At 38.8% G+C, this 27,304-nt stretch overlaps 1 protein-coding gene across 7 annotated transcripts in view; it reads left to right on the plus strand.

Moving 5' to 3' along the window:
* Positions 1-27,304, plus strand: part of ELMOD1 (ELMO domain containing 1) — an 85,936-nt gene that overhangs the window by 13,815 nt on the left and 44,817 nt on the right. For 2 of the 7 annotated variants that reach the window (XM_061440198.1, XM_061440202.1), the window contains exons 2-6: positions 2,631-2,699; positions 3,953-4,067; positions 11,743-11,834; positions 26,272-26,417; positions 26,551-26,579. In XM_061440198.1, the coding sequence (XP_061296182.1) occupies positions 11,818-11,834; positions 26,272-26,417; positions 26,551-26,579 (192 nt within the window). In that variant the 5' untranslated portion in view covers positions 2,631-2,699; positions 3,953-4,067; positions 11,743-11,817. Of the gene's footprint in view, positions 1-2,630; positions 2,700-3,952; positions 4,068-11,742; positions 11,835-26,233; positions 26,418-26,550; positions 26,580-27,304 lie in introns of those variants that run through there. The other 5 variants (XM_061440196.1, XM_061440200.1, XM_061440203.1 and 2 more) reach the window with 3 other exon arrangements.

Below are 27,304 nucleotides of genomic sequence, written 5' to 3' on the forward strand. Positions count from 1 at the left end.
TGTCTTTTATGTAATTTTCTAGTTAACAGTAATTAATATATTAACAGGTGTGCCTCTTTAAAACAAAGCTAGATTTAAAAAATAAAGTAATTCTTTTTGCTTTCTATAGAAAACATTTAGAGAAGTTATTTAATGAGCACCCAGTGAGCAGGGACTTAAATACCATTTGCAAAATGCTTTCTTCTACCATCCAAAGCCGTTTTTGATGTTTCCTCTTTAGGGGCAGATAATTAGAATTAATTGCTATTTTTGTTTCCTGTTTGGAGAACAAATAATTAGGACTAATTACTATCTTCCTTCCCATCACTTGTCCTACACAACCAGCAAGTCAGTTTGATTCTACCTTTGAATTATTTTTTACTTCTGTTTGCTTCTCTTTATCACAATCTTTGGTGTGCCAGTTCAGGTCACAACCTGCCAGAATTTATCTAAACAGTCTCTTAAGTGATTCTTGATAAAATGAGCTTTTACTGTAGGGGAGGATATAATAAGAATGGTAAGACAGTAATAATAATACTAGAAATAAGTAGCAACTCATTGATTGCATATTACATTTAACTATGCTAGGCTTTGGTTGATTCACTTCTTAGAGCAGTCGTTCTAAATGTACTTGTGATTTCTCTCCCCATCTAACTGAACCCCAGAGGGATTAAGCAACTTGTCTAAAGCCATTTGGCTATTGGTGAAACTCAGACATGAATTCTGTCTCCAGAACTTGTGCTCTTAACCAGCATGCATATTCTCTGTCATATTTGACAAATTTCCCTTAAATAGTAAGGATCCTTTGTAGTATTAAACTAAGTTGCCCTACCCAGAAAGGGCTTCCCCTGTGGCTCAGTGGTAAAGAATCCACCTGCAGTTCAGCAGCCGCAGGAGATTCAGGTTCGATCCTTGGAGGAGGGCATGGCAACCCACTCCAGTATTCTTGCCCGGGAAGGTCATTGGACAGAGGAACCTGGTGGATTACAGTCCACTGGGTCACAAAGAGTAGGACACAACTGAAGCAACACAATTTAGCACACATGCACATGTTACCCAGAACAGTACTGGCACACAAATATTCAAGAAGTTTTTGTTTTGTTTTAATGGAAAGACTGAGGAACCACTATGTACAGGTCATGAAGCTGAAGTATTATGATACTTCATTTATCCCACATCATTATGAATGAGTTTATTTTTTTAGGTAAACCAGTTTTCTAGCTAACTGAAATTAAACCATTAAGTATAATTTTTAGAAATTTTTATAAAAATCTTTCTGAAATGTACTCCATTACTTTATTGCCTTATGACAATCCTAATTTAATATTATCCTGATGGCAAAAAGTATTGTTAGGAACAACAAATGTTGCATATGCTGTTTATCATTTCCTCTGGGCTGTAGTTTAAATTACCATTTATATGCTGAGGAAACCCAAATCTTTGTATACAACTAAGATTTCTCTCCTGACTTTCAGAAACATGTATATCTACAATCCCTCTTGAGCCTGAAGATTCAAAATGAACCTAAGATCCCCAGATACAACCAGACCCCCAAATCTGCATTTCCAAAATTCCATGTCTTACTGGAAAATTCCACTGTCTACCTAGTTGCTAGCCATAAACATGGGCATAATGTTTGACTCTTCCTTTTCCTTCACTAACCACCCTCAATCAGTCAGTTAACAAAAGTCCTATTGATTTTACCTTCTAAATATCTCTCAGATCCGTCACAATTTGCCTCTGTCTTTTGCCTTATCCTGCCATTATTATATTTGCCTAGATGATTGTAACAACCTTAAAAATGATGCACCTACTTATATTTCACCACAATCTAATTTATTCTCCATACTACAGTGAGATTACATTTTTAAGACTACAACTCTGATCATGGCACATCCCAGTCTATAACTTTCAGTAGTTCTTCACTGCTCATGGGATAAGTTTCAGAGGTCTTTAATATCACATAAAGCTTTCAATGACCTGATCCTTTCTTGACCATCCATATTTTGCCATCTCAGTTTTTACCTGTTCTTCTCATTGAGCACTACACTAGGTCATATTGAATGTTTTCCCCTCCATACGTTGTGTATAATATATTCTTGCTTCTAGGATTTTGCATGTGCTATTTGGGGGAACCCCCAAACCCTACATCTAAGGTAAGCATCTCTTACATTCACTGTCCCAGCACCCATTTTCACTTGTAATATTGTGGTTAAGTACCTATTTGTTTTTGTATTGATACACCAGCTTCTCTTCTCTCTTCCTTAAGACTGTTGGGTCTGGAAGATGGAATTCATAACCTCTTGTTCACCCTGTATCCTTAGTGCCTAACTGTGTTTAGAGCATAGTAGGCACTAACATACTAATAATTTTTTAAAATGGCTTTAGATTCACAGAAGCATTACAAAGATACTATAGAGTTTCCTTATACTAGTGCCCAGCTTCCTCTATTGTTAATTGTGTGTGTGTGTAGGAATGTGTGCTCAGTTGTGTCCAACTCTTTGTGACCCCATGGACTGTAGCCCACCACACTCCTTTGCCCATGGAATTTTCCAGGCAAGAATACCAGAGCAGGTTGCCATTTCCTTCTCCAGAGGATCTTCCTGACCCAGGGATCTAACCCACATCTCTTGCGTCTCCTTCATTGGCAGGCAGATTCTTTACCAGATGAGCCATTACTCAGCCACAAAAAGAAACAAAACGGGGCCATTTGTAGTGAGGTGAGTGGACCTAGAGTCTGTCATACAGAGTAAAGTAAGTCAGAAAAAGAAAAACAAATATCATATAATATCATATATTAACATATATGTGTGAAATCTAGGAAAAAAGGGTACAGATGAACCTATTTGCAAGGGAGGAATAGAGACGCAGATGTAGAGAATGGACATGTGGAAATGGGAGGGTGGAACAAATTGGGAGCAGTGTGTGACATACACACACTGGCATGTGTGAACAGATAGCTGGGGGAAGCTGCTGTATAGCACAGGGAGCTCAGTTTGGTGCTTAGTGATGACCAGAGGGGTGGGATGGGGGGTGGGAGGAAGGCTCAAGGGGGAGGGGATATATGTATACACATAGCCAATTCACTTTGTTGTATAAAACAAAGAAACTAAAACAACATTGTGAAGCAATTATACTCTAATTTTTTAAAATCTTATATTAATATGCTACATTTGTCACAACTAATGGACAGATACTGATCCCTGTTAACGAAAATCTCTGCTTATTCAGATTTCCCTAGTTTTAACTTAATGTCCTTTTTCTGTCCTAGGATCTGATCCTTGATACCACATTGTATTTAATAATCGTAACTCCATAGGCATCTCTTGACTGGGACAGCTCCTCAGACTTTCCTTGTTTTTGATCTTGAGAGTTTTGAGCAATACTGGTTATTTTCTGGTATAGCCCTCATTAAGTACTTGTCTGATGTTTTTATCATGATTAATCTGGGTTTAAAGGAGAAAAACCACAGAGGTAAATTGCTGTTATTTTTCTTTTTTAAAAGGATTTAATTGCTGCCCCTCCAAATCTGAAATATACTGATGCTCCAAGAAAGTGAAGTTTTGTCAGTTTGGCCAAAGATAAAAATAACTGGTTAACAACTTTCATATATTCACAAACCTCATCTTCAATACTATGACATACTTTCTGACAATCACACTGCCTCGATTTTATATCTTTGTAGTTTCCTATTCACCCACTCCAGTACTCTTGCCTGGAAAATCCCATGGACAGAGGAGCCTGATAGGCTACAGTCCATGGGGTCGCAAAGAGTCGGACACGACTGAGCGACTTTACTTTACATTATTCACCCAGCATCCCAAACACTGAGTCCCACATTCAGACACATCAAGGCCTTCCTAAGCCCAACCCTATTCCAAACACATATTCTAAGTAACTAGCCAAAGCTTTGTCCATAGCTCACAGATCTCAGCTGTTCACCCCCCACAACTTCTGCTTCCTAATTCCACAGGGTATTGACCACAAGTCCATGGAGAAAGTCTTACGTCATGTATACTTTTGTCTGAACCTGGACATCTAGAAGCTGGACCAAAACTCTTAGGATTCCTTGGAGGTGGCCAGGCAAGGTCAGTACGTCAGTGTGGACTGCGCAGACCAGCACCTGAGAGAAGAGATGACCATCTCCCTTGTCCGTCCAGCAAATTTTCAGTTTTGGGCTGCATTTCTTAAAGTGCCATTTCATTACGTTGTATCAAGGGTATATACTGTCAACATGAATTATCACTGTAATATTAATCTTTATCATCCGCCCAAGTTAATATTTGTCAGCTTTCTCAACTGTAAAGTTACTTACTTCTCCCCTTTCATTATTGTACCCAGGAAGTCACTACAGACATACCTCAGAGATTTTGTGGGCCTGTTTCTAAACCAATGCCATTAACTGAATTGTAAGAATTTTTTGGTTTGCCAGTGCATATGCACATTATGTTTAAACTATACCATAGTCTATTAAGTGTGCAACGACATTATGTCTAAAAAATGTACATGCCTTAATTAATAATATAACGTATTTATTGCTAAAAATGCTGGCCAACATCTGAGCCTTCTGTAAGTCATAATCTTTTTTCTGGTGGACTGTCTTACCTTGATGTTGATGGCTGCCAACCGATCACGGTGGTGGTTACTAAAGATTGGAGTGACTGTATCAATTTCTTAAGACAGCAGCAAAGTTTGGTGAATCAATTGACTCTCTCATGAACAATTTCTGTGTAGTGTTTGATGGCATTTTACCCACAGAAGAACTTCTTTCAAAATTGAAGTCAATCTCTCAAACTCTGCTTCTGCTTTATCAACTAAGTTTATGTAATAATCTAAATCCATTGTTGTCATTTCAATAATCTTCACAGCATTTTCACCCAGAGTTGATTGCTTCTCAAGAAACCACTTTCTTTGCAACTTCTCATCTGCTCAAGTTTTATGAGATTGCAGCAATTCAGTCATAGCCTCAGACTCTGCTTCTAATTCTAGTTCTCTTACTGTTCCCACCATATTTGCAGTTACTTCCTCCACTGAAGTCCTCAGCCCCTCAAAGTCATCCATGAAAGTTGGAATCAAATTCTTCCAAAATCCTGTTCATCATGAATGTTCTTAGTAACATCTGGAATGGTGAATCCTTTCCAAAATGTTTTCATTTGATTTTGCCCAGATCCATTAGAGGAATCACCATCTATGGCAGCTATAGTGTTACTAACATATTTCTTAGATAGTAAGAATTAAAATTTGGAATGACTCCTTGACCCATGGCCTACAGGATGGATTTTGTGTTAGCAAACATAAGAACAGTATAGATTTCATTGTATATCTCCATCAGTGCTTGTGGGTGACCAGGTGTATTGAGTAGTAATATATTTAAAGGAATCCTTTTTTTCTAGCAAAATTTCCCAACAGTGGGCTTAAAAGAGTCAGTAAACCATGTTGTAAGGAGATGTGCTATCATCCAGGCTTTGTTGTCCCACTTATAGAGCACAGGAAGAGTAGATCTAGCCTAATTCTTAAGGGTCCTAGGATTTTCTGAATAAGTGAGCATTAACTTTAAGGTCACCAACTGCATTGGCCCTTAACAAGAGAGTCAGCCTGTCTTTTGAAACTTTGAAGTCAGGCAATAACTTCTTTTCATTTCTGAAAGTCTTTGATGGCATTTCCAATAGAAGACTGTTCTGTCTACATTGAAAAACTGCTTCATGAAGCCACATTCATGAATTATCTTAAGCTTCATATTTTTTAAAAGACACAAAAGTACAAAGAATAGTATACAGCCCCATCACTCAGAATGAACACATTTACCATTTATTTTGCTTTTTAATAAATAAAATATTTTTAAAATTGGAGGCCATTATTTCACTCTCCAGTCCTAAAACCCTCCCTCTTCTCAGAAGCAACCACAATCTTAAGTTGACACATAAAATTTTTTTCATGCATAACATATTTTACAGAAATTGCTGTGTATTAAAGTACTGGCAAAACTCCCAACAAACAAAAGTCTAGCCACCAGGTGGCTTCAAAAGTGAGTTCTACCAGACATTTAGAGAAGACTTAATACCTATCCTTCTTAAACTACTCCAAAAAATTGCAAAGGAAGAAATTCTTCTGAATTCATTCAATTAACTCACCATGATACCAAAACCAGACAAAGATATCACACAAAAGGAAAATCAAAACCAGTATCACTGATCAGCATAGTTGCAAAAAACTCAAGAAAATATTAGCAAATCGAATCCAACAATACACTAAAAGGATCATTTACCATACTCAAGTGGGATTTATCTCAGGGATGCAAGTAGCCATAAATCAATCAATGTGATATACTGTATTAACAAATTGAAGAATAAAAATCATACTATTGACAGGGGCAAGAGACAAGATGGTGGAATAGAAGAACTTGAGTTTACCTCCTCTCATGAAAAAAACCAGAATCACAGCTAACTGCTGAACCACCATGAACAAAAGACTCAAACCTACTCCAAAAGATATTCTACGCCAAAAGACAAAGAAGCCACAATAAGATGATAGGAGGAGCACGTTTATGATATAATCAGATCCCATACCTGCCAGGTGAATGACCCACAAACTAGAAAATAATTGTATTTAAGAGGTTTTCCCATAGGAGTGAGAGTTCTGAATCCCAACCTCAGGGTCTGGCATTGGGAGGAGGAGCTGCCAAAACTTCTGGAATTGAAGGCCAGTGGGACTTGAGCGCAGGAGCTACGCAGGACTGGGGGAAACAGACTCTATTCTTGAAGGATGCACACAAGGTTTCATGTGCACTGGGACCCAGAGCAAAGCAATGACCACAGGAGCCTGGCCTGGGCCAGGCCTACCTGCAGGTCTTGGAGGGTCTCCTGGGAGGTAGGAAATGTCTGTGGCTCACTGTAAGGACACTGGTGGGGGGCCCAGAGAATATTCATTGACGTGAGCTCTCCTGAAGGACACCATTTTGGCAACAAGACTGGCCCCACACAACAGCGTGCAGGCTCCAGTGCTGGGACACCTCAAGCCAAACAACCACCAGGATGGTTAAAAATACCTAAAGTCATCCTGAGCCTACTGCCACCTCTAAATGCACCCCTTGATGTGGCCCTGTCCACCATAGGAACAAGAACCAGCTCCACCCACCAGAGGACAGGCCAGTCCCTCCCACCAGGAAGCCTGCACAACCTTCTAGACCAGCAACACTCACCAGGGGGCAGACACCACAAAACAGAAAAGAACTACAGTCCTACAATCTGAGGAATAGAGACCACAAACACAGAAAGGTAGACAATAAGAAATGGCAGGGAAATACGTTCCAGATGAAGGAACAAAATACAACCCTGAAAGAACAACCAAGTGAGGTAGAGATATGCAAACTACCTGAAAAAGAATTCAGAGTAATGATGGTAAAGATCATCCAAGATCTTGGAAAAAGAATGGAGACACAGACTGAAAGGATACAGGGAATGTTTAATAAAGAGCTAGAAGCTTTAGAGAACAAACATAAATGAACAATATAAATTCAACACCCATTTATAATAAAGTGGACATAGAGGGAACATATCTCATCATAATAATGTCATATATGACAGACCCACAGCTAACATCATACTCAACAGTGAAAAACTGAAATATATTTCCTCTAAGATCAGGAACACGACAAGGATGTCCACTCTCACCACTTCTATGCAACATAGTTTTGGAATTCTGAGCCGTGGCAATCAAAGAAGAAAAAGAAAAAGGAATCCAAATTGGAAAAGAAGAAGCAAAAGTGTCACTCTTTGCAGATGACAAAGTACTATACATAGAAAATCCTGAAGATGCTACCAGAAAATTCCTAGAGCTCATCAACAAATTCAGTAAATTTGGAGGATACAAAATTACTACACAGAAATCTGTTGCATTTCTGTACACTAACAACAAAAGATGAGAAGAACAATTAAGCAAGCATCCTGCTTACTATCATATCAGAAAGAATAAAATACCTAGCAATAAAGGTACCAGAAGATACAAAAGCTATAAGATGTATTATAGCATTTGTATTTGTATTCCAAAAACTATAAGATGCTGATGAAAGAAATCAAAGATGTCACAAACAGATGAAAAGATATACCATGTTCTTGAATTGTCAATATTGTGAAAATGACTATACTACCCGAGACAATATACGTATTCAATGCAATTCCCATCAAATTACCAATGGTATTTTTCACAGAACTAGAACAAAAAAAAAATCTTAAAATTTTTATGGAGACACAAAAGACCACAAATAGCCAAAGCAATCTTAAGAAAGAAAAATGGATTCAGACTATACTACAAAGCTACAGTCGTCAAAACAGTGTGGTGCTGTCAGAAAAACAGAAATAAAATCAATGGAGCAAGATGGAAAGCCCAGAAATAAATGCACACGGCTATGGTCAATTAATCTCTGACTAAGAAGACATTGAAGGTGGGAAGACAAGGGGATGACAGAGGATGGGATGGTTGGATGGCATCACCGACTCAATGGAGATGAGTTTGGGTAAACTCTGGGAGTTGTTGATGGACAGGGAGGCCTGGCTTGCTGCAGTAGTCCATGGGGTTGCAGGGAGTCAGACATGACTGAGTGACTGAACTGAACTGAACTGAAAGAGGTGAAATATATGACGGAGATACTATTGTCTCTTTAATAAGTGGTGCTGCAAAAACTGGGCAACTGCATGCAAAAGAATGAAAGTAGAACATTCTCTAACACCGTATATAAAAATAAACTCCAAATGGATTAAAATCCTAAGTGTAAGGCCAGATACTATAAAACTCTTAGAGGAAAACATAGGCAAAGCATTCCTTGACATAAATCGCAGCAAGATCTTTTTTATCCACCACACAGAATAATGAAAATAAAAACTAAGCAAATGGGACCTAATTAAATTAGAAAACATTTGGACAACAAAGGTAACCATAAATGAACTGAAGACAGCCCACCAAATGGGAGAAAATATTTGCAAATGAAGCAACAACAAGGGATTAATCTCCAAATATACAAACAGCTCATGCAGCTCAAAAAAAAAAAAAAAAAGGCACAAATAGCCCAATCAAAAATGGGCAGATGATCTAAATAAACATTTCTCCAGAGAAGACATACAGATGGCCAAAAACACATGAAAAGATGTTCAATATTGCTAGTTATTCATGAAATACAAATCAAAACCAATGAACTATCACCTCAAACTGGTCAGAATGGCCATTATCAAAAAGTTTACAACCAGTAAATGCTGGCATGAGTGTGGAGAAGAGGTAAATCTTATCTACTGTTGATGGGAATGTAAATTGGTATAGCCACTATGAAAAACAATATGGAGCATTCTTTAAAAACTAAAAATATTACTACCATATGACTCAGCAATTCCACTCCAGAGTATGTTCCCAAAAGATATGAAAGCAATAATTTGTAAAGATATATGCACTCAATATCATAGTAGCATTATTTACAGTTGCCAATATATGGAAGCAACCAAAGTGTCCATCAACAGATGAGTGGGTAAAAAAGGATGTGGTATATATACACAATGGAATACTACTCAGCCATAAAAATGAACAGAATTTTGCTATTTGCAACTTGGAGGGTGTTATGCTAAGTGAAATAAGTGAATACCATACTGCATGATATTTCTTATATATGGAACATAAAAAATAAAACCAACTAGTAAATAGAACAAAAAAGAAACATATTCAGATATAGAGAACATACTAGTAGTTACCTGTGGGGAGAGGGATGAGGGAAGAACAAGAGAAAAGTAGGAGATTAAGAGAGATTAATATAAACGACTATGTATATCAGAGAAGGCAATGGCACCCCACTCCAGGACTCTTGCCTGGAAAATCCCATGGGCGGAGGAGCCTGGTAGGTTGCAGTCCATGGGGTCTCGAAGAGTCGGGCACAACTAAGCGACTTCACTTTGACTTTTCCTTTCATGCATTGGAGAAGGAAATGGCAACCCACTCAGTATTCTTGCCTGAGAATCCCAGGGACGGGGGAGCCTGGTGGGCTGCCGTCCATGGGGTCCCACAGAGTCGGACACGACTGAAGCGACTTAGCAGCAGCAGCAGCAGCACTATGTATATAACAAAGAAGCTATAAGGATATATTGTACAGAACAGGGAATATATTGAATATTTTACAATAAATATAAATGGGATATAACCTTTAAAAATTATGAATCACTATGTTGTACATCTGAAACTTATGTAATATTGTAAATCATCTATACTTCAACTTGAGAAGAGACTGGCTTTTGTTTAGGCTGAGTTTCCACATTCCTAGGCTGTTTTAGTTGGTAATTGTGTCTCTACTGAAAGCCACTTGTCCACACATTTAGTTTCTTGCCTTGTCTTTGTTGCAACTAGTGTTGTTTTTCTTTCTCTTATTGAGGTAACTTCATTCTGCTGTTGCTCTCAGCCACTCTCTCTTCTCTGTATGTTTCTTCATGCTGCTAAGTCGCTTCAGTCGTGGCCAACTCTGTGCGACCCCATAGACAGCAGCCTACCAGGCTCCCCTGTCCTTGGGATTCTCCAGGCAAGAACACTGGAGTGGGTTGCCATTTCTCCAATGCGTGAAAGTGAAAAGTGAAAGTGAAGTCGCTCAGTCGTGTCCGACTCTAGCAACCCCATGGACTGCAGCCCACCAGGCTCCTCCGTCCATGGGATTTTCCAGGCAAGAGTACTGGAGTGGGGTGCCATTGCCTCATCCCAATTTACTGCTTTGTAGGCAGCTGCTGATGTCCTTCCTTGTTGGAAGAAGACCGTTAGCTTGATATTGCGGATTTTGTGAAAGTGTGTTATAAACTGACACGCATGAAAGAAATATATAATTTCACCATTTTATTTAGAGTGCCCTCCAGAGATGGGGTTCAGTTCAGTTCAGTTCAGTTGTGTCCGACTCTCTGCGACCCCATGAGTCTCAGCATGCCAGGCCTCCCTGTCCATCACCAACTCCCGGAGTTCACTCAGACTCACATCCATCGAGTCAGTGATGCCATCCAGCCATCTCATCCTCTGCCGTCCCCTTTTCCTCCTGCCTCCAATCCCTCCCAGCATCAGAGTCTTTTCCAATGAGTCAACTCTTCACATGAGGTGGCCAAAGTACTGGAGTTTCAGCTTTAGCCTCATTCCTTCCAAAGAACACCCAGGGCTGATCACCTTTAGAATGGACTGGTTGGATCTCCTTGCAGTCCAAGGGACTCTCAAGAGTCTTCTCCAACACCACAGTTCAAAAGCATCAATTCTTTGGCACTCAGCTAGGGACATATTATTCATTTGTTTCGAGTACTTGCTTTTTATCAGCTTTTTTTTTTTTTTTAGCTTAAAAAACATCACCAGTTGCTTCTAGTTATTTTTTGAGTTATACTTCTGAAAGGCTGAGGCTGCCAGATTGAAGACCATCTGATATCTGGAAATCAGAATAGTTAATTTATTGGTTCTTCATTTTTCTCTTTCATATAAATACTATTCTTCAAGATATAGGAACAGTATCCAAAATAGATGAAAAGTTTACTTTTGAAGAGATTGCTCTTGAAACTAACAATTTCTCCAGCAAGCGACTTGAAAGACATTGTGTAATTATAAAGTGAAAGGCTTTAGCTTTAATCTCCACCCATTGAATTACATTGCTGTGTGGTCAGTTTGGTTGTTAAAAGTTTTGGGTACATAGCACCTTATCTGCTTACTAAGATTAGCAGAAATTTGATTTTTCTAGCCCCATTAACAGTAAATATATCTAATTTCTTCCCACAGTTTACTTTGACAAAGGCAAATTTGGAGACACTTACGACCAGTTTGTATAACATCTGGATAATCAAAATAGTCACAATGAAGCACTTCTTGAGGTGAGTATTAATGGTTTCCTGGATGAGCCTTATGAAATGGAGAGACTTCCTTAACAATTAGTATAGTATTTCTGTTCACCATTTGTGATCCTATAAGCAGGTCTCTTTGGATTGCATGTAATAGCATTATTTTGGCTAAGAATGATTTGGCCATAGAGTTCCTTCTGCCAACTTTATATGCATACTGATGCTAGGAGAGAATACTTGCAAATAGGAGATCACAAGAGAATATAGGCACAAAAGCATGGGGCAGGTATACTTCGATGGTTTAGGTTTGAGGAATTAGTAGTCAAGGAATCAGTATAATTTGTATAGAATCTTTTTCTTTGAAAAAAGTAATTTTAAATATAGATTTTGGTTGGCCGGCCAATCCATACAAGCATTTTCAAATCTTCATTTTTGGAGAAAAATATATATTCTAAGCTTTTGCTTTGCCTGCCTCAGTGATGCCTGTGAGATCTGTACTAATTTTTGGTTCCCTGAATATTATGCTGTATAGGGTGCCATATATGTTTGTGTATTTTAGAATGATCTTGTTTTGTTTTGAAAGCTATTTAGTTGGACATATAGTCATAATTATTTTTAAGAGTATTGACTGTCATTCACAGTTCTATAAATAAAATGCTCAGAGAAATTTTACATTAAATTAAAATATGACAAAATAAAGTTAATTTGGTCCTGAATGTTAGAAAATAAAACACACCCTCTACAATATTGAGTTTCTTTCCTGCAAGATGGTGACCTACCTATATTTCATATTCTTATCCCTTGTTCTGGCTATTTTCTCTAAGAAAATAATTAGTTGGCTTATTTCTTTTAGGAAATGATTTAATTCTTTCAGTAGATGCAATTTAAGATTTTCTTTTTCCCACTGGTTTTCATTGCATTGTTATTTCTGGAGCACCTAAATTATTTGTGTGGAATTCACTATGTTTTGGTTGGCTACTGGTGTTTATCCAATCTTAGAATTGTGAAAACCTCTCAGAAGGTTAGAACTAAATTATTTACATACATTAGCATTTACTTTGTTGTACAGAATGTTCCTCAACCTGTTTATTTTAGATGTGTAAAAAGATAGTATTTGAAAAATCACTGGGACATTTACCATCAAAGTATTTAACTCATACATTTTTGGTTGCCATGGCAATTAACCTATCTGTTTACACATTCATGAAAAATTAGTAACTATAAATCTCCCTTGAATGTAAATGTGGTATTTTTTAGTTGCAGAATCATATTAACAGAGAGCTTTAATACTGGTTGAAGATTAGGAGTTCCTTTTGTAAAACGGGGGGTGGTGGTAGTGGTGAAGTGTGTACCAAGCCTTGAACTACTGAATTTCTTCTTCAATGTTTTATTTGTTTTAAAAAAAACCTGAGTGGCCTCAAAACCAGCCATTTAAAGAGAAATAGCATTTGTTTCTGTTAGATTATGTTAAGTTGCGTAGGTATAGAGATTATATTTTTAATATTAATTTGTATTTTATGATTTAAAACCGATAGAGTGGGAAATCTACCACTCTAACTTCACACAGAGCAGCACCAAGGGTGATGGAACTGGCATATCCCTATCAGTTATGTGTTCTCATACAAATTGTTCTCTTTTAACTTGGCACATTGGTTGTATAAACATTACTTAACCTTGAAACTGAAGCTCGGAAAATAAGCTACACATCAAGAAAGAAATGAGGATTTTCTCGTTAATCCTTGGTTTTGAAATAACAAAAGGAAACTCAATCATCATTTCTTCTTAGTTAATTATTGCTTTTGACTTTAATTTTTGTTGTTAATTCTTATTAAGTTATAACTTGTGTGTATTCATTATATGTTAATGTTTGTGGGACTTGGAGGAATCAGAGGGCAAGAAGCAAGAATCCTGCATCACAGGCCCTATCAGGTAATTTAGATTGCCTTCTGTTCCCTGTGGTCCGTTCCTACAGATGCTGGACAATTTGGCAATCTTTACATTGGAACTAAAGAGATAGTTACATAAATATAACTTGAACAAATCATGTGTTAATTCCTGAGCTCAGCAAATATATTATGCAGAATAAGGAGTTGACTTTCACTGAGGAGAATTGGCATCATTTAAAAGCCCACAGAGTGATTAATCTGTCTACTTCTGAATTACTCTAGAATGAGCAATTTCTGAGGTCATGTACAGCCTCAGAAAAAATGAAGTTAATCTTAAAGAAACCAAGTGTGGGAAAAAAATGAGTTTTAATCCACATTTAAGGTACATGGAGCCCACACTCTTCTCTGACTACCTGCTACCATCACATATGTTAATGGTGCAACTACTCAAAGCTTAAGGAAATGGAAAAAACATTACATGAGCTATTAGAAATAAATGCTATAGGATTAATACACCCAGCTGAAGGGTGTGTTTTAAGTTGACATTAGATATGGGATATTGGATAAGTACCCCATAGTCACTCAGTATGACTTTAGCCATGATCTGCATTAAAAAAAAAAAAAACACGGGATAAAACTGAGAAGAAAGTGTGTCTATGTGTGATCAGAAAGAGGGGACACTTTTTGAGTCCAAAATAGAACTGAAGCTTAGAGTTTAGTTTATTTAATATATTTCATTAATTTCAATTCAATTGATGTTTATAATAGAGAGGACCTAACACTTATATCAAGATCTTTTCCTTTACTAGAATTTAGTTATTGAGATTATATACATTTAAGGTCACTGGAACATTATTAATTTTGAATTTTTCTAATAAAGGGGATATTAGGAGTCACCCCATATAAATAATTGCTTCCAGCTATTTCAGCCTCAAGATCTCAGTTTCTTGGCATGGACCTTACTGGTTACTTTCCTTCCTTAAGCAGAAGAGAGGAAAGTGAAAACATCTGCCAACCTCAAACCTCCATGGGAGAAACTGAGATATAGAGCAGACTTATACTGGCTATGAAACAATAGAGGGAGAAACAGTATTTCCCTGCTATGATTAATAGATACAGGCTTCCAGTTCACAAAAATATCTGTAAATGGAGTTTTAGAAGTCATTCACACTTGATTAATATCTTCATCTACTGATTGAATTAGTAACATTTAGTACTACTAATAATTCTAGTACTATGCCACATTTTAACTTTTATTTTCTCTTCATAACAACTGTAATAAAAGAGGAATTAATACTTCAGTTTATAGCACGGGGCAAAAAGTTTATTAACAAAGTTAAAAAAAACTCATGCAAAGCACACAGATATTGAATGCACGCCTATCTGACGTCAAAGTTTTTTTCTCTTAATATCTGTATCATGTTACTCCCTTACTGTATACCTGTTGTGAGGTGTTCTGGGTGATACAAAAGTGAATATGAGGTGGCCTCTTCTCTAAAGTAGCATACCACTTGGTAACGACATAAAGCCACACTTAAAATTAAGATGTAAGAAGGAATGTGATTGGTGACATGCTGCAGCTATTTTGTGACAGGAATATTCAGGGAAGGCTTCACTGAGTTGATGTTGAAGGAAAGAGATAGAGGATGTAATAGATGGAGAAAGTGCTATGAGCAAAGCCTAAGAAAGTATGACCAGCTGCCACAAGCATCAAGTGGTCAAGGCTTATTGGCTGTAAATCCTTTTTAGGATGAGTACAAGATAAGGTGCAAAGATAAATTTGGGGGGCAGTTCTTGGACACCTTTGGAAGCATGGCATAAAACAGCCCAGAAGCATGGTAACACTTTCACCAAGAAATAATATGGACCTTAAAGAAAAAGATGAACCTGAAAGTGAAAGTTAGTCACTCAGTCGTGTCCGACTCTTTTGTGATGCCATCGACTGTAGCCCACCAGGCTCCTCTGTCCATGGAATTCTCCAGGCAAGAATGCTAGAGTTGGTTGCCATTTCCTTCTCCAGGGGATCTTCCCAACCCTGGGATCGAACCTGGGTCTCCTGCATTGCAGGTGGATTCTTTACTGTTTGAGCCACTAGGGAAGCCCTTATATAAAAAGATGTCAGACCAAAAAAAAAAAAAAGAAAATCTTTTTTCCTTGAAACATATGTCTAACTTTATCTTAGAGCCAGATATTTAGTCCATTCCTTCCATTATGAGTAGCTTGTGCACAGTCATACAGTATTGAGGGTAGATTTGAAGTCAGACTTCAGACACTTCCCTATTTAATTGGGTAGCATTTCCATTCAGCACCAACTAATTTCCACTGCTTTTGCCGGGCTGAAGGTGCAGGTTCATGTAGTTCTTCCAGAATTTGACTAGCCTCAGTTGAGACTTTAACTGAGCATATTTTTTGGATGTTGAAGCAAAGTCCTGAAAAAATGGTAGATTTATGGTGCACCCGAATACCTCTCTCATTGTAGACTGGTACTTTTAGCCATAGTTTTCTGTTTTTTTTTTTTTTAGGGCACATACATACACACCACATGTGTATATACATACATAAATATACACATGTATACATACACACATATATATATCTATGTATGTGTATATATTATATATAGACCCATACAGAGGTACACACGTTTACACATATATATTTCAAATTATTTTGTTTCCTGTATTAAAACAAAGTATCCATACCCTTATTGGAATATGTTAAGCTGAATAGTTTTCTAGGCAGTTTCCTATAGGTGATCTCATCAGAGCTTGCCATGACATGTTTTTTGAACCTACAATATTAGTTCTCCTGCCCTGTCTGTTTGCTTTCCCAGGTTAGGGACTTTTTCAACTCTTATGTCTTCAGATATATGCTCTGTCCCTTTCTCTCTTTTCTCTTTCTGGGACCCATGTAATGTGAATGTTGGTATACTTGATGTGGTCGCAGAGATCTCTTAAACTGGCCTCATTTGTTTTTCTTCTCTGTTTAGCTTCAGTGATTTCCACTACTGTGTTTCCAGCTCACTGATTTGTTCCTGTGTCTCATCTAAGCTGCTGCTGCTGCTGCTAAGTCACGTCAGTCGTGTCTGACTCTGTGCAACCCCATAGACGGCAGCTCACCAGGCTCCCGTCCCTGGGATTCTCCAGGCAAGAATACTGGAGTGGGTTGCTATTTCCTTCTCCAGTGCATGAAAGTGAAAAGTGAAAGTGAAGTCCCTCAGTTGTGTCCAACTCTTCGTGACCCCCATGGACTGTAGCCCACCAGGCTCCTCCGTCCATGGGATTTCCCAAGCAAGAGTACTGGAGTGGGTGCCATTGTCTTCTCTCTCATCTAAGCTACTGTTGATTCTTTCTAGAGTATTTCTTATTTCAATTATGGTATTCTTCACCTCTGTTTGGTTCTTCTTAATATTTTCTAAATCTTTATTAAAAAATTCTGATTTCTTACTCTGTTCATCCGATCTTCTGCCAAGTTCTTTGCACATCTTTAAGTCATTAACTTTACCTCTTTATCAGGTAGATTGTCTATCTCTACTTCACCTAGTTCTTCTGGGGTTTTATCTTGTTCCTTTGGAAGATATTTCTCTGCCATCTCATTTTGCCTGATTTGCTGTTTTTATTTTTATTTTTTTAATATAAATTTATTTGTTTTAATTGAAGGCTAATTACTTTACAATATTGTGGTGGTTTTGCCATACATTGACTTGAATCCGCCACAGGTGTACATGTGTTCCCCATCCAGAATCCCCCTCCCACCGCCCTCCCCATCCCATCCCTCTGAGTCATCCCAGTGCACCAGCCCTGAGCACCCTGTCTCATGCCTCGAACCTGTACTGGCGATTTGTTTCACATATGATAATATACATGTTTCAATGCCATTCTTCCAAATCATCCCTCCCTCTCCCTCTCCCACAGAGTCCAAAAGACTGTTCTATACATCTGTGTCTCTTTTGCTGTCTTGGCATACAGGGTTATCGTTACCATCTTTCTAAATTCTATATGTATGTGTTAGTATACTGTATTGGTGTTTTTCTTTCTGGCTTACTTGGCTCTGTATAATAGGCTCCAGTTTCTGCTGTTTTTATTTCCATGTATTTGGAAGGTTTGTTTTGTTTTCTGACCTTGGAGAACTGGTCTTTCATAGGTGATGTCTTATGTATCCCAGCAGTACACTCACCTCTTATTACCAGAGCTCAGTGCTCTTGGGGTGCCCCCTATGTGGACTACATGCATCCTTATACTGTGTGTGTGTTAGTTGCTTAGTCGTGTCTGATTCTTTGCAACCCCATAGACTGTAGCCCACCAGCCCCTCCATCCATAGGATTCTCCAGGCAAGAACATCAGAGTGGGTTGCCATTTCCTTCCCCAAAAGGAACTATAGAAAGAAAGAAAGTGAAGTCACACAGTTGTATCCGACTCTTTGTGACCCCATGGACTATAGCCTACGAGGCTCCTCCATCCATGGAATTTTCCAGGCAAGAGTACTGGAGTGGGTTGCCATTTACTTCTCCACCTTCTACTGCAGTGGGCTGAATACTGTAGATGGTCTGGTAGGCATGGCTATTCTTACCTCTCACCCCTACCCCTGCCTTGGTCAGTTGGTTGCAAAGCCTGCTTTGTGCAGAAGCTGCTGGCAGCTGGTGGCAGGGATGGGTCACAAGATAGCACTTTGGGGATTCCAGAGGCTAGTGTTGGCCCTCCTGTGGGTTGACCTGGGATCTAGGACAAGTGTTTGTGGGGCTGGGGGTGTTTGATCAAATGTTGGTCTGCTGATGGCCGGAGCCTGTTCATTATATGGCCCACTGCAGGGCCTGGAGTGTCCCCAGATAGTTTCAGCTCATTGGTGAGTGGGCTGGATCCCACAATGACTGGCTGAGGTGTTCAAAATGTCTCAGAACTGGTATCCTATCAGCCTGGGGTAGGCAGAGCCAGCTTCTGGGTTCTCCGGCTACATAGCCCTGGGGGTCCTGGAGCTGATGTAGGGTGGTGTCTTGTGTGTTGCTGGGTGAGGCCAACTCCTGACACAGCTGGCTGCAAGGTCTGGGGTGTCCCAAAGCTTGTATAATCCCACTAGTGATCTAGGGGCTGGATCCTAGGGTGCCTGGCTCAGAGGTCTTAGAACTGGTGTTGGCCTGCTGTTGGATAGGCTGGGTTGTGACATGTTAGGCTGTGGGGGTACTGCCGTGGTCCTGGAAGTGGTGTCTGTCTCCTGGTGGGTGAGCCCTGGTCCTGGGGTCTCAGGCTGTAGGACCCAGGGTCCTGAAGCTGGTGTCAGCATGCTGGTGGACAGGGCTGAGGCCCTGGGGTCCTAGGGCTAGTGCTGGTGCCCTGGTGTGTGGGGCCAGGTCCTGGGCCCTCTAGTGGGCAGGGGTCTTAAGGCAGTAGTCCTGTTGGTAGATGGGACCGTGTTCCTACCCAGCTGATTGCTTAGCCTAAGGCATCCCAGTACTGGTGCTGACAGGCCCGTGGGTAGGGCCAGGTCCCAGAGCTAATAAGTTCCAGGGAGGATTCTAAAATGTCACTTGCCAGCACACATGTCCCTATGGTAGGACACACTCCCCACAATGGCTGCTGCCAGTGTCTGTGTCCCCAGAGTGAGCTCCAGTTGCCTCCTGCCTCTCCAAAAGGCTCTCCAAGATCAGCAGGTAGGTCTGACCCAGGCTCCTTTCAAATGACTGCTTCTGCCCTGGTTGCCAGAGCGTGTGAGATTTTGTGTTGTTGTTGAGTCAGTCATGTCTGACTCTTTGGGATTCCATGGACTGTAGCCTACCAGGCTCCTCTGTCCATGGAAACTTTACTGGACTGATTGCCATTTTCTTCTTGGAGATCTTCCTGACCTAGAAATCAAACCAGCATCTCCTGCATTAGCAGGCAGATTCTTTACCTGAGCCACCAGGGAAGCCCCGTGAGATTTTGTGTGTGCCCTTTAACAGTGAGGTCTTTTTCCTACCGCTCTCCGGGTCCCCTGATTGGCCTTCAGACCTTAACCTTTTGGTGATCATCTTCCTGGTGCAGGATCCCCAGACTGGGAAGTCTAATGTTGGGCTTGACCTCTTTGCTCCATGTGGAGACCCTCTGCAGTTGTGATTGTTCTGTCATTTGTGGGTCATCTACCCAGGGGTCTGACTGTGCCTCATCTCCACCCCTCCTACCTGTCTTGTTGTGGTTCCTTCTTTATATCTTTAGTTGTAGAAGATCTTTTCTGCTAGTCTTCTGGTCTTATCAACTGTTGCTCTGTAAATAGTTACAAGTTTGGTGTGCCATGGAAGGAGGTGAGCAAGCAGTCTTCCTACTCTGCCATCTTGGTCAGTCCCCTTGTCTAAATGCTTCCTAAATGTCAAAGCATAATGTGTTTGCTGATTCCCTTATAAATAAACGAGTAAGTATGTTGTCCAAATAGAAAAAAAACCTGAATTTTAAAAATAAATCCTGTAAAATGGATGGATTTAAAATTGTTTTTAATTAAATAGTGATCTCATTAGCAATTTAAGAGAAGCTTATGTCTCTCTTCTTTGAAAGGAAAAGAATAAACCATTATTATTTCAGTCATACCACAGTCAGCTATTGCTCCCTAATCCCTCATATAAAATGTCCCAGAATTAAAAAATAGTGCCCTTTACTATAGCAATAGCATTTGGAATAATGTCTATCCATGATAGATTTATACCCACTAATTTTAGAAGGCAGCATGTCTTTTCAGATAAAGAATGATGGAAAAGAGCCAGAGAGGGACTTCCTTGCTGGTCCAGTGGCTGGGACGCTGTGCTTCTACTTCAGGGCATGCAGGTTCCATCCCTGGTCAGGCAACTAAGATACCACATGCCACAAGGCCAAAAAAAAAAAAAGAATGATGGAATTCCATCCAAGGGGCTGCACACTGCCTCACTGCTGCTTAATGTGAGGGAGATAATCTTGTTTCTCTAGAGGCCCACAAATGGTTTATTTGTATGATTTCACATTTCTAATCCATGTATCAAGTCCTCCAGAGCCTCTTTTCCTATGGATTCTCATTATTTAGAAGGACCCATTTACTAGGCCAAATACCTGTTGATGAGTTAATTTCCAACTGACTGCCAGTGCTCCTAATTGGGAACTTCAATAGAGCAACTAAAAATTTTTAAAATGTCATTTCAGAAAGTACATGTGATGTTGGAAACATTCAGTAGTCTGCTGTTCTTTATGGCCATTCAGATGAAAGTATTTCATTTAAGAAAGTTGTTTTGATCCAAGAACTGTGATTATTTTGTATGTGTCTTTCCTCACCAAAATATTTCTTGTTTATTATAGGATTCCTTCAAGCAAGAATTAACTTTCAGTAGCAAATTCATTGAAACTGTTCAAAATAAGCTACTTTTCTCTTCCTGTTTCAAAAGAAGATATCAGAGTCACAAATTTAAGATGATGGAGTAGTGTACAGGTACCCACACCCCCACCCCGCAAACAGGAGACCACAGGGTCCTAGGTACATCTCCTGTTTTCGAGGCCTTATCACTGCTGAATGGATTCCCCTAACAAAGACGCACGAGACAGGAGCTCACTTTTATTTGGTAGAGATAGGATTCAGTTTGAATAATTTACATTGGGTGGCTATTCTTGTGCAAACTAGGGGATGAATGTTAAATGATAAAAGTGATCATTTTTGCCTTATGGAAGGACATTGCTGTGAATTCAGCCATAAACTTCACTCTGCAGCATATTAGTAAATAACAGTAACAGAAAATGTTGGAAATAGAATATGAGTAAGTAGCTCTTGTGTATTTATTCACTTTTTGTTCCTGGACAGGGACATGAACCCTGGGCCCTGTATAAGACTGTATAAGTAGCTCTTATGTTAAATCAGATTCTTCCAGTGCTTAAGCAAGGCATTCATCTTTGAAACTGCAGTAGCTCCTTTTGGAACACGATCAAGAAGCTGTGATTGAAAAAAGAGAAACAAACACAAAAAACCTGCTATCTGTACATATAGTTGTTAAAAATAGGAGATGGTGGGAATTCCCTGACAAGCCAGCGGTTAGGACTCTGTGCTTTGAGTGTGGGCCTTGGTTCAATTCCTGGGCAGAGAACTATGATCCAGCAAGCCATGCAGCGTGGCAAACACACACACACACAAAAGCACACACATATGAAAGAGCAGGAGATGTGACAGTATTTTCTTTTTTTAGTCTTGAGAATTTGATTGTTAAGTTCCTATACAATATAGCAGAGCTTTACAGTAGTGATTTGAGAATCTTCCATAAGAACTAAGAAAACTAAGGATAGTGTTATGAAGAATAAATCAAACTATCTTCCTAAATAAAACTAAGACTGTTGGTTTGATGATTCAAGTTAGGAAATAACAAAACAAGCTGCGCTTTAAACCCTCTGAACATAGGGTTCAGGTGGTAAAGAATATATGGCAGTAATTCTTCTAAGAATAGGAACAGAAGGATAGGATTAAAGAAAGCAAATGGGATCTGCCACACAGGTATATTTGAGATGCCTTCATTCCAAGCATGTGGTCAGAAAGGAGATAAAATTAAAAGAAGGAAAAGTACTATAAATCCAAAAGTTCCTATTCCTAAACACAGAATGGAAAGGGACACACCTTTCTCCCTTTCTCCCTCCTTCCTTTCTTTCTTTTTTCCTAAACCAACTACTGATTAGCTTCAGTTCAGTTCAGTTCAGTTGCTCAGTCATGTCCAACTCTTTGCAACCCCATGAATCGCAGCACTCCAGGCCTCCCTGTCCATCTCCAACTCCCAGAGTTCACTCAGACTCAAGTCCATCGAGTCAGTGATGCCATCCAGCCATCTCATCCTCTGTCATCCCCTTCTTCTCCTGCCCCCAATCCCTCCCAGCATCAGAGTCTTTTCCAATGAGTCAACTCTTCGCATGAGGTGGCCAAAGTACTAGAGTTTGAGCTTTAGCATCATTCCTTTCAAAGAAGGAATTCCTTCCCAGGGCTAATCTCCTTCAGAATGTAGGAGATCTCTTAAGGTTGGATCTCTTAAGAGCATTTAAAGATCCACTTCTTAATTTCTTCCTTTTCAGGGTAAACATGACAAACGACTTTAACATTCTTCCCAAATATTTAATCATTTTTATTGTTCTCTGGACCTTAAGCAGTTTTCCCACAAACTTTATAATTAACACACTGAAATAGATTCAAACATTTAAGGAATGATCTCCTGGTAGGTAGCATTTGATGATGAGGAACAGCCATCCTGAGGTGCTCATATGGAGGTTTTGCTGATCTGGTCCTTTCATGAGGAAGCAACTTGGGTACTTGTTCTCATCAAAATAAGACTTCCAAATTAAGAGGTAGCACTGATGTTTCCTTCTTTGACCATGCCTTAGGTTTATGATCTAAATGCAAAATAAATAGTATCTGGCAAAACATGGTTTGATCTGATGATTGGCTGGAAAATACCTCACATACAAAGAAAGTACAGTGCCTACCATAACAAGCTGGTTGCTTAATGAAATATTTATGGGCATGTTGGCCAATTAGAAAAACAAGGGGAAAAAATAAAAATATATCCTGGATAGTATTGATAAATAACATAATTGGACTATCAGCCCAGAAATTATGAAAGGGTAAGGAAGCAGTGTATAAAAGTCAGTGCCTGTAATGCAGGAGACCCAGGTTCAATCTCTGGATCTGGAAGATCCCCTGGAAAAGGGAATGGATACCTACTCCAGTATTGCTGCCTGGAGAATTAATGGACAGAGGAGTCTAACAGACTACAGCCCATGTGGTCACAGAGTCAGACACAACTGAGTGACTAACACTTTCACAACTGAAAGGAGCATTTCTCTTTCATGATTTGTGATATTCTTCCTGTGATTATATGAGAGAGTTGTGATGTACTTTACAGAGCTAGTGAGCCCTAAGAAATGAGACATCATCTTTAACCCCTCATTGTGGGTTTCCACCAGATGTTGTTGTCTTTGACTGTGTGAATATCGTCAGGGGAACTGAAAAAAAGAAATGCATAGAACATGATATCTTTTCTCTCCTTTTGTGTAAGATTGTCTGATGCAAAATAATTCCCCAAGCATTTTCTTCTCATATGCAAGGAGGCCAGTGGGAGAAATCATAGATGGGCTATAAGCCTCTCTACATCTGACTGCTTCCTGCCACCTAGAAGGTCACCTCTAGGTCTCAAGCCACATCTTTGTATAGATCTGATGAAGAATTTGCATGGGGGAAATTTTCTGCAGTTTAACTTAATTGGCTTGTACCTAAATAGGGTGAATACAAAGATACTCCTTAAACAGTAATTAGAACCTTTTCTCTAGGCAGATTTAGAGAACTACAAGAACCTGATTATTATGCAGTCCTAATGTATAGACTTAAAAGAGGCTTCATCTGAGTAGCTGGCCCACATGCTAGACAGACTTTACAGGAAGTTGCACATGGGTACCATAAGGGCAGATATCATGGAAAGCTTTATTTTTGACTTAGTAATAGGATTAATGCCAACCAGTTATTAATATCATTACCGTTTGGCTGATAACCAGTTAATAAGGATATTGCTCAATCTTTTCTTCTGTCATAGCTATCCAATAGTTGGAAAAATAGAAAATTTTTTCAAGAAAGCGAGTTGAAGTTGTGTATAATTTCTTACTCATCTAATTAAAATGTTCCGTTAATTATTTTCAGGGTTACATTTTTTAGAAGCTGGTAATCTAAATCTTAACAGATCTTAGAACATATTTGACTAAAACAGTTGAATTGCAGACTTCACAATACAGTAAATCCATTTTTTTGTCTTTCAGTAGAATCTGACTTCATATAGAAATTTCATATCTACTTGTTTGTAGTGATTTTTCGTGATCACTGTTATAACTTTCTTTTTTCTTAAAATAATGTATACATATTAAAAAAGAAAATTACTTAACCAGAAAAGCAAGTAAAAATTACTCATGATTCCATTACCCAGACAAACCTCTGTTAACCTTTTTGTTGAATATCCTGCCAATCTGTTTCTCCTTGTTTGTGTATCATCATTAAATTTTTTGTTTTATTTATTATAAGAAAAGATATATTATTCCATACATGTTCTTTGGATATTTTATGTTATTAGGTACTCTAGAATCCAATTTTATTATCTACAAAGGATTCTCTCATATTTTAGTGTAGCGGTTTTGGTTACTTATATGTTTCCTCTGTTCCCTTTGCATTTATATGATATAAACTTCATGCTTTTTTACAAGTTAGTTTGTTGGAATTGTTGTTTTTAACTTAAGCTGTTCGAAGTATTGGAGCCAGAGCAGTTGAACAAAGGAACGCAATTAAGGTATTTGTTCAAATCAGGGAATCATCACATCACAGAGGCTTAACTACACTAATTAATTAGTTAACTACACTAATTCATCTGAGTGACCCTGGATCACCTTATGTTAGAATTGGAGGAAATTAGTGAACATGTGAGAAAAATATCTTTTAGAAATGACACCAATAAGAAGTATTATAAATAATTCTGCCTTTTAGGAAAACAACTCTACCTTCTAGGGAAACTCTAGTATTCAAAGAAGATGAGTTGAATACAAGTTCCTGGATAATAAATCTTTACCTCTATAGCCTGAGTCATTTGAGACTCCTAACAGTATCATGAAGTAGTAGGCATATTAAAAACTAAATATGTGGACTTAAATATGTAAATATGTAGATTCACATATTAAATATGTAGACTTGTATTAAAAACTAAAAGTTGCCATAAAATGCAAATTCACATGTGCCAGAGACATTGTGGATAAGTACATGATTGGTGACGATATATTTTATAGTTTGTCCCCTAAAGTATAGTTCCAATACTTTATTGGAGTGAGATAGGGTGTACAATGAAGAAAACTTTGTTTAGCAGGAGCCCGGAACAAACTTGTCAAGAGGGGGAGATTTTGGAAAGTTTAAATCAGAGAATGTTGGAGAACCAAAGGTCAACATGCTTGTTCAGTGAGCTGATAAGGAGGCATTCTGGCACATCCAAGAAGTATTGGGATTGGTCAGCAGAAAAGACAGGTGGCCACACAATCGAGCCTTAAAGAGGACAATAGTACCAAAACAAAAGCAGAGGAAAGGAGAAAAATGGGAGCAAGGGAAGAAATAAACAGCAGCCAAAAAAGGCACCAAGGAAAAACTGGAAATTTACGAGGGTGAGCTGAGAGGCTATTCATGGAGGCAGAAGATGAGGGTTGCTATAGCATGTTCTTCCCCATGGCTATAGGAGAGACAGCTTCTAAAACACAAGGATTCTGTATTCAAGGTACTGATTGGTTTTAAAAATATTTTTAGCCAAAGGTAGGAAAAGAAAGGATTCCCATGCTTCACTCTCTGTTGGTGTATCAAATTTACTAGAATAGGCATTCTGGAGCTTGCTGTCATAGTAGGCATGTCCTTACAGACCTAGGGCTTCACTCCTGATGATGGATTTTGTAGCTACCTCAAATAAAGTAACATGGGATTGAAGTAATGAAATATGCGTGTGAACCCAAGAAGTCTAATGGTTGGTTTTCTTCTGGGCTTGTTGCTTGCTGGTGGTGGCTGCTTTCTATTCTCTTCCAGAGTTCTGTTGGAAGAGTGCTGTCTTTTATTTTTGACAGAATGCTGATCCAGGTGTGCCTGTTTTTTTATTGTAAATTTTTGTGGCGTTGCCTGAAATTTGTAATGAGAAAACTGACTGGAAGATGTGAACTGCAACGAATCTGTTATAATACCAAGCCTGGAGCTTCTAGAACCATGAAAATTGGTAAGCATGAAACAAGTAAGCACAATGTAGACTTTCTGTAATTGAGGATACAGTGTTATATTTCAGTACAATAATTGTAAACCACTTGTAAAAGATAATATTTGAATAGCTTTTAAAATTATCTCTTTTCCAGAAACATCACTGAGAGATTCAAAAAGTAAGGTAAGTAAAATTGTTTCTGTATTTTTCAGCAACTTCTCACTTGGAGGCTTACCTCCAATCATCCAAAAGTAAAAATTTTAAGAACAAAATATACCTCTGGCTATGGGCTTCCCTGGTGGCTCAGATGGTAGAGAGTCTGCCTGCAATGCAGGAGACCCAGGTTCAATCCCTGGGTCAGGAATATTCCCTGGAGAAAGAAATAGCAACCCCCTCCAGTATTCTTGCCTGGGAAATCCCATGGACAGAGGAGCCTGGCAGGCTACAGTCCATGCGGTCACAAAGAGGTGGACACAACTGAGCGACTGAGCACATGTATACTAAGGCAAACTGAGAAGAAAGAATTTCTTCCCATCACAAACCACTGTGCTTTTTATCTAAAAGCAGGTACTCATGAATTTCCAGACAGATTTATGCTGCACATATTACTTCATTGTTGAATTCATCCCTTTTTATATCTCATTCCAAATCATAAATATTCCATGGAAATAAGAGAAGTGTTATCTCTCTGCTACTTCCTCAATATCCAAATCATTTAACTTTATACTCAAGATTTTCCAAGCCACTATGCTAGCATTTCTAGCACATAGTTAAGCACCCGCATAAGAAAGAAAAATTTGTTTCTTAAGATTCTTGAATATTTAACTTTGACATCCTTAAGACTGTATCTCCTATGTACTTCACATAGTCATAGACATATACTCATTAACAATGGAAACCATGTGTAT

The sequence above is a fragment of the Bos javanicus genome, chromosome 15 (assembly GCF_032452875.1).
Source record: "Bos javanicus breed banteng chromosome 15, ARS-OSU_banteng_1.0, whole genome shotgun sequence".
Taxonomy (NCBI): domain Eukaryota; kingdom Metazoa; phylum Chordata; class Mammalia; order Artiodactyla; family Bovidae; genus Bos; species Bos javanicus.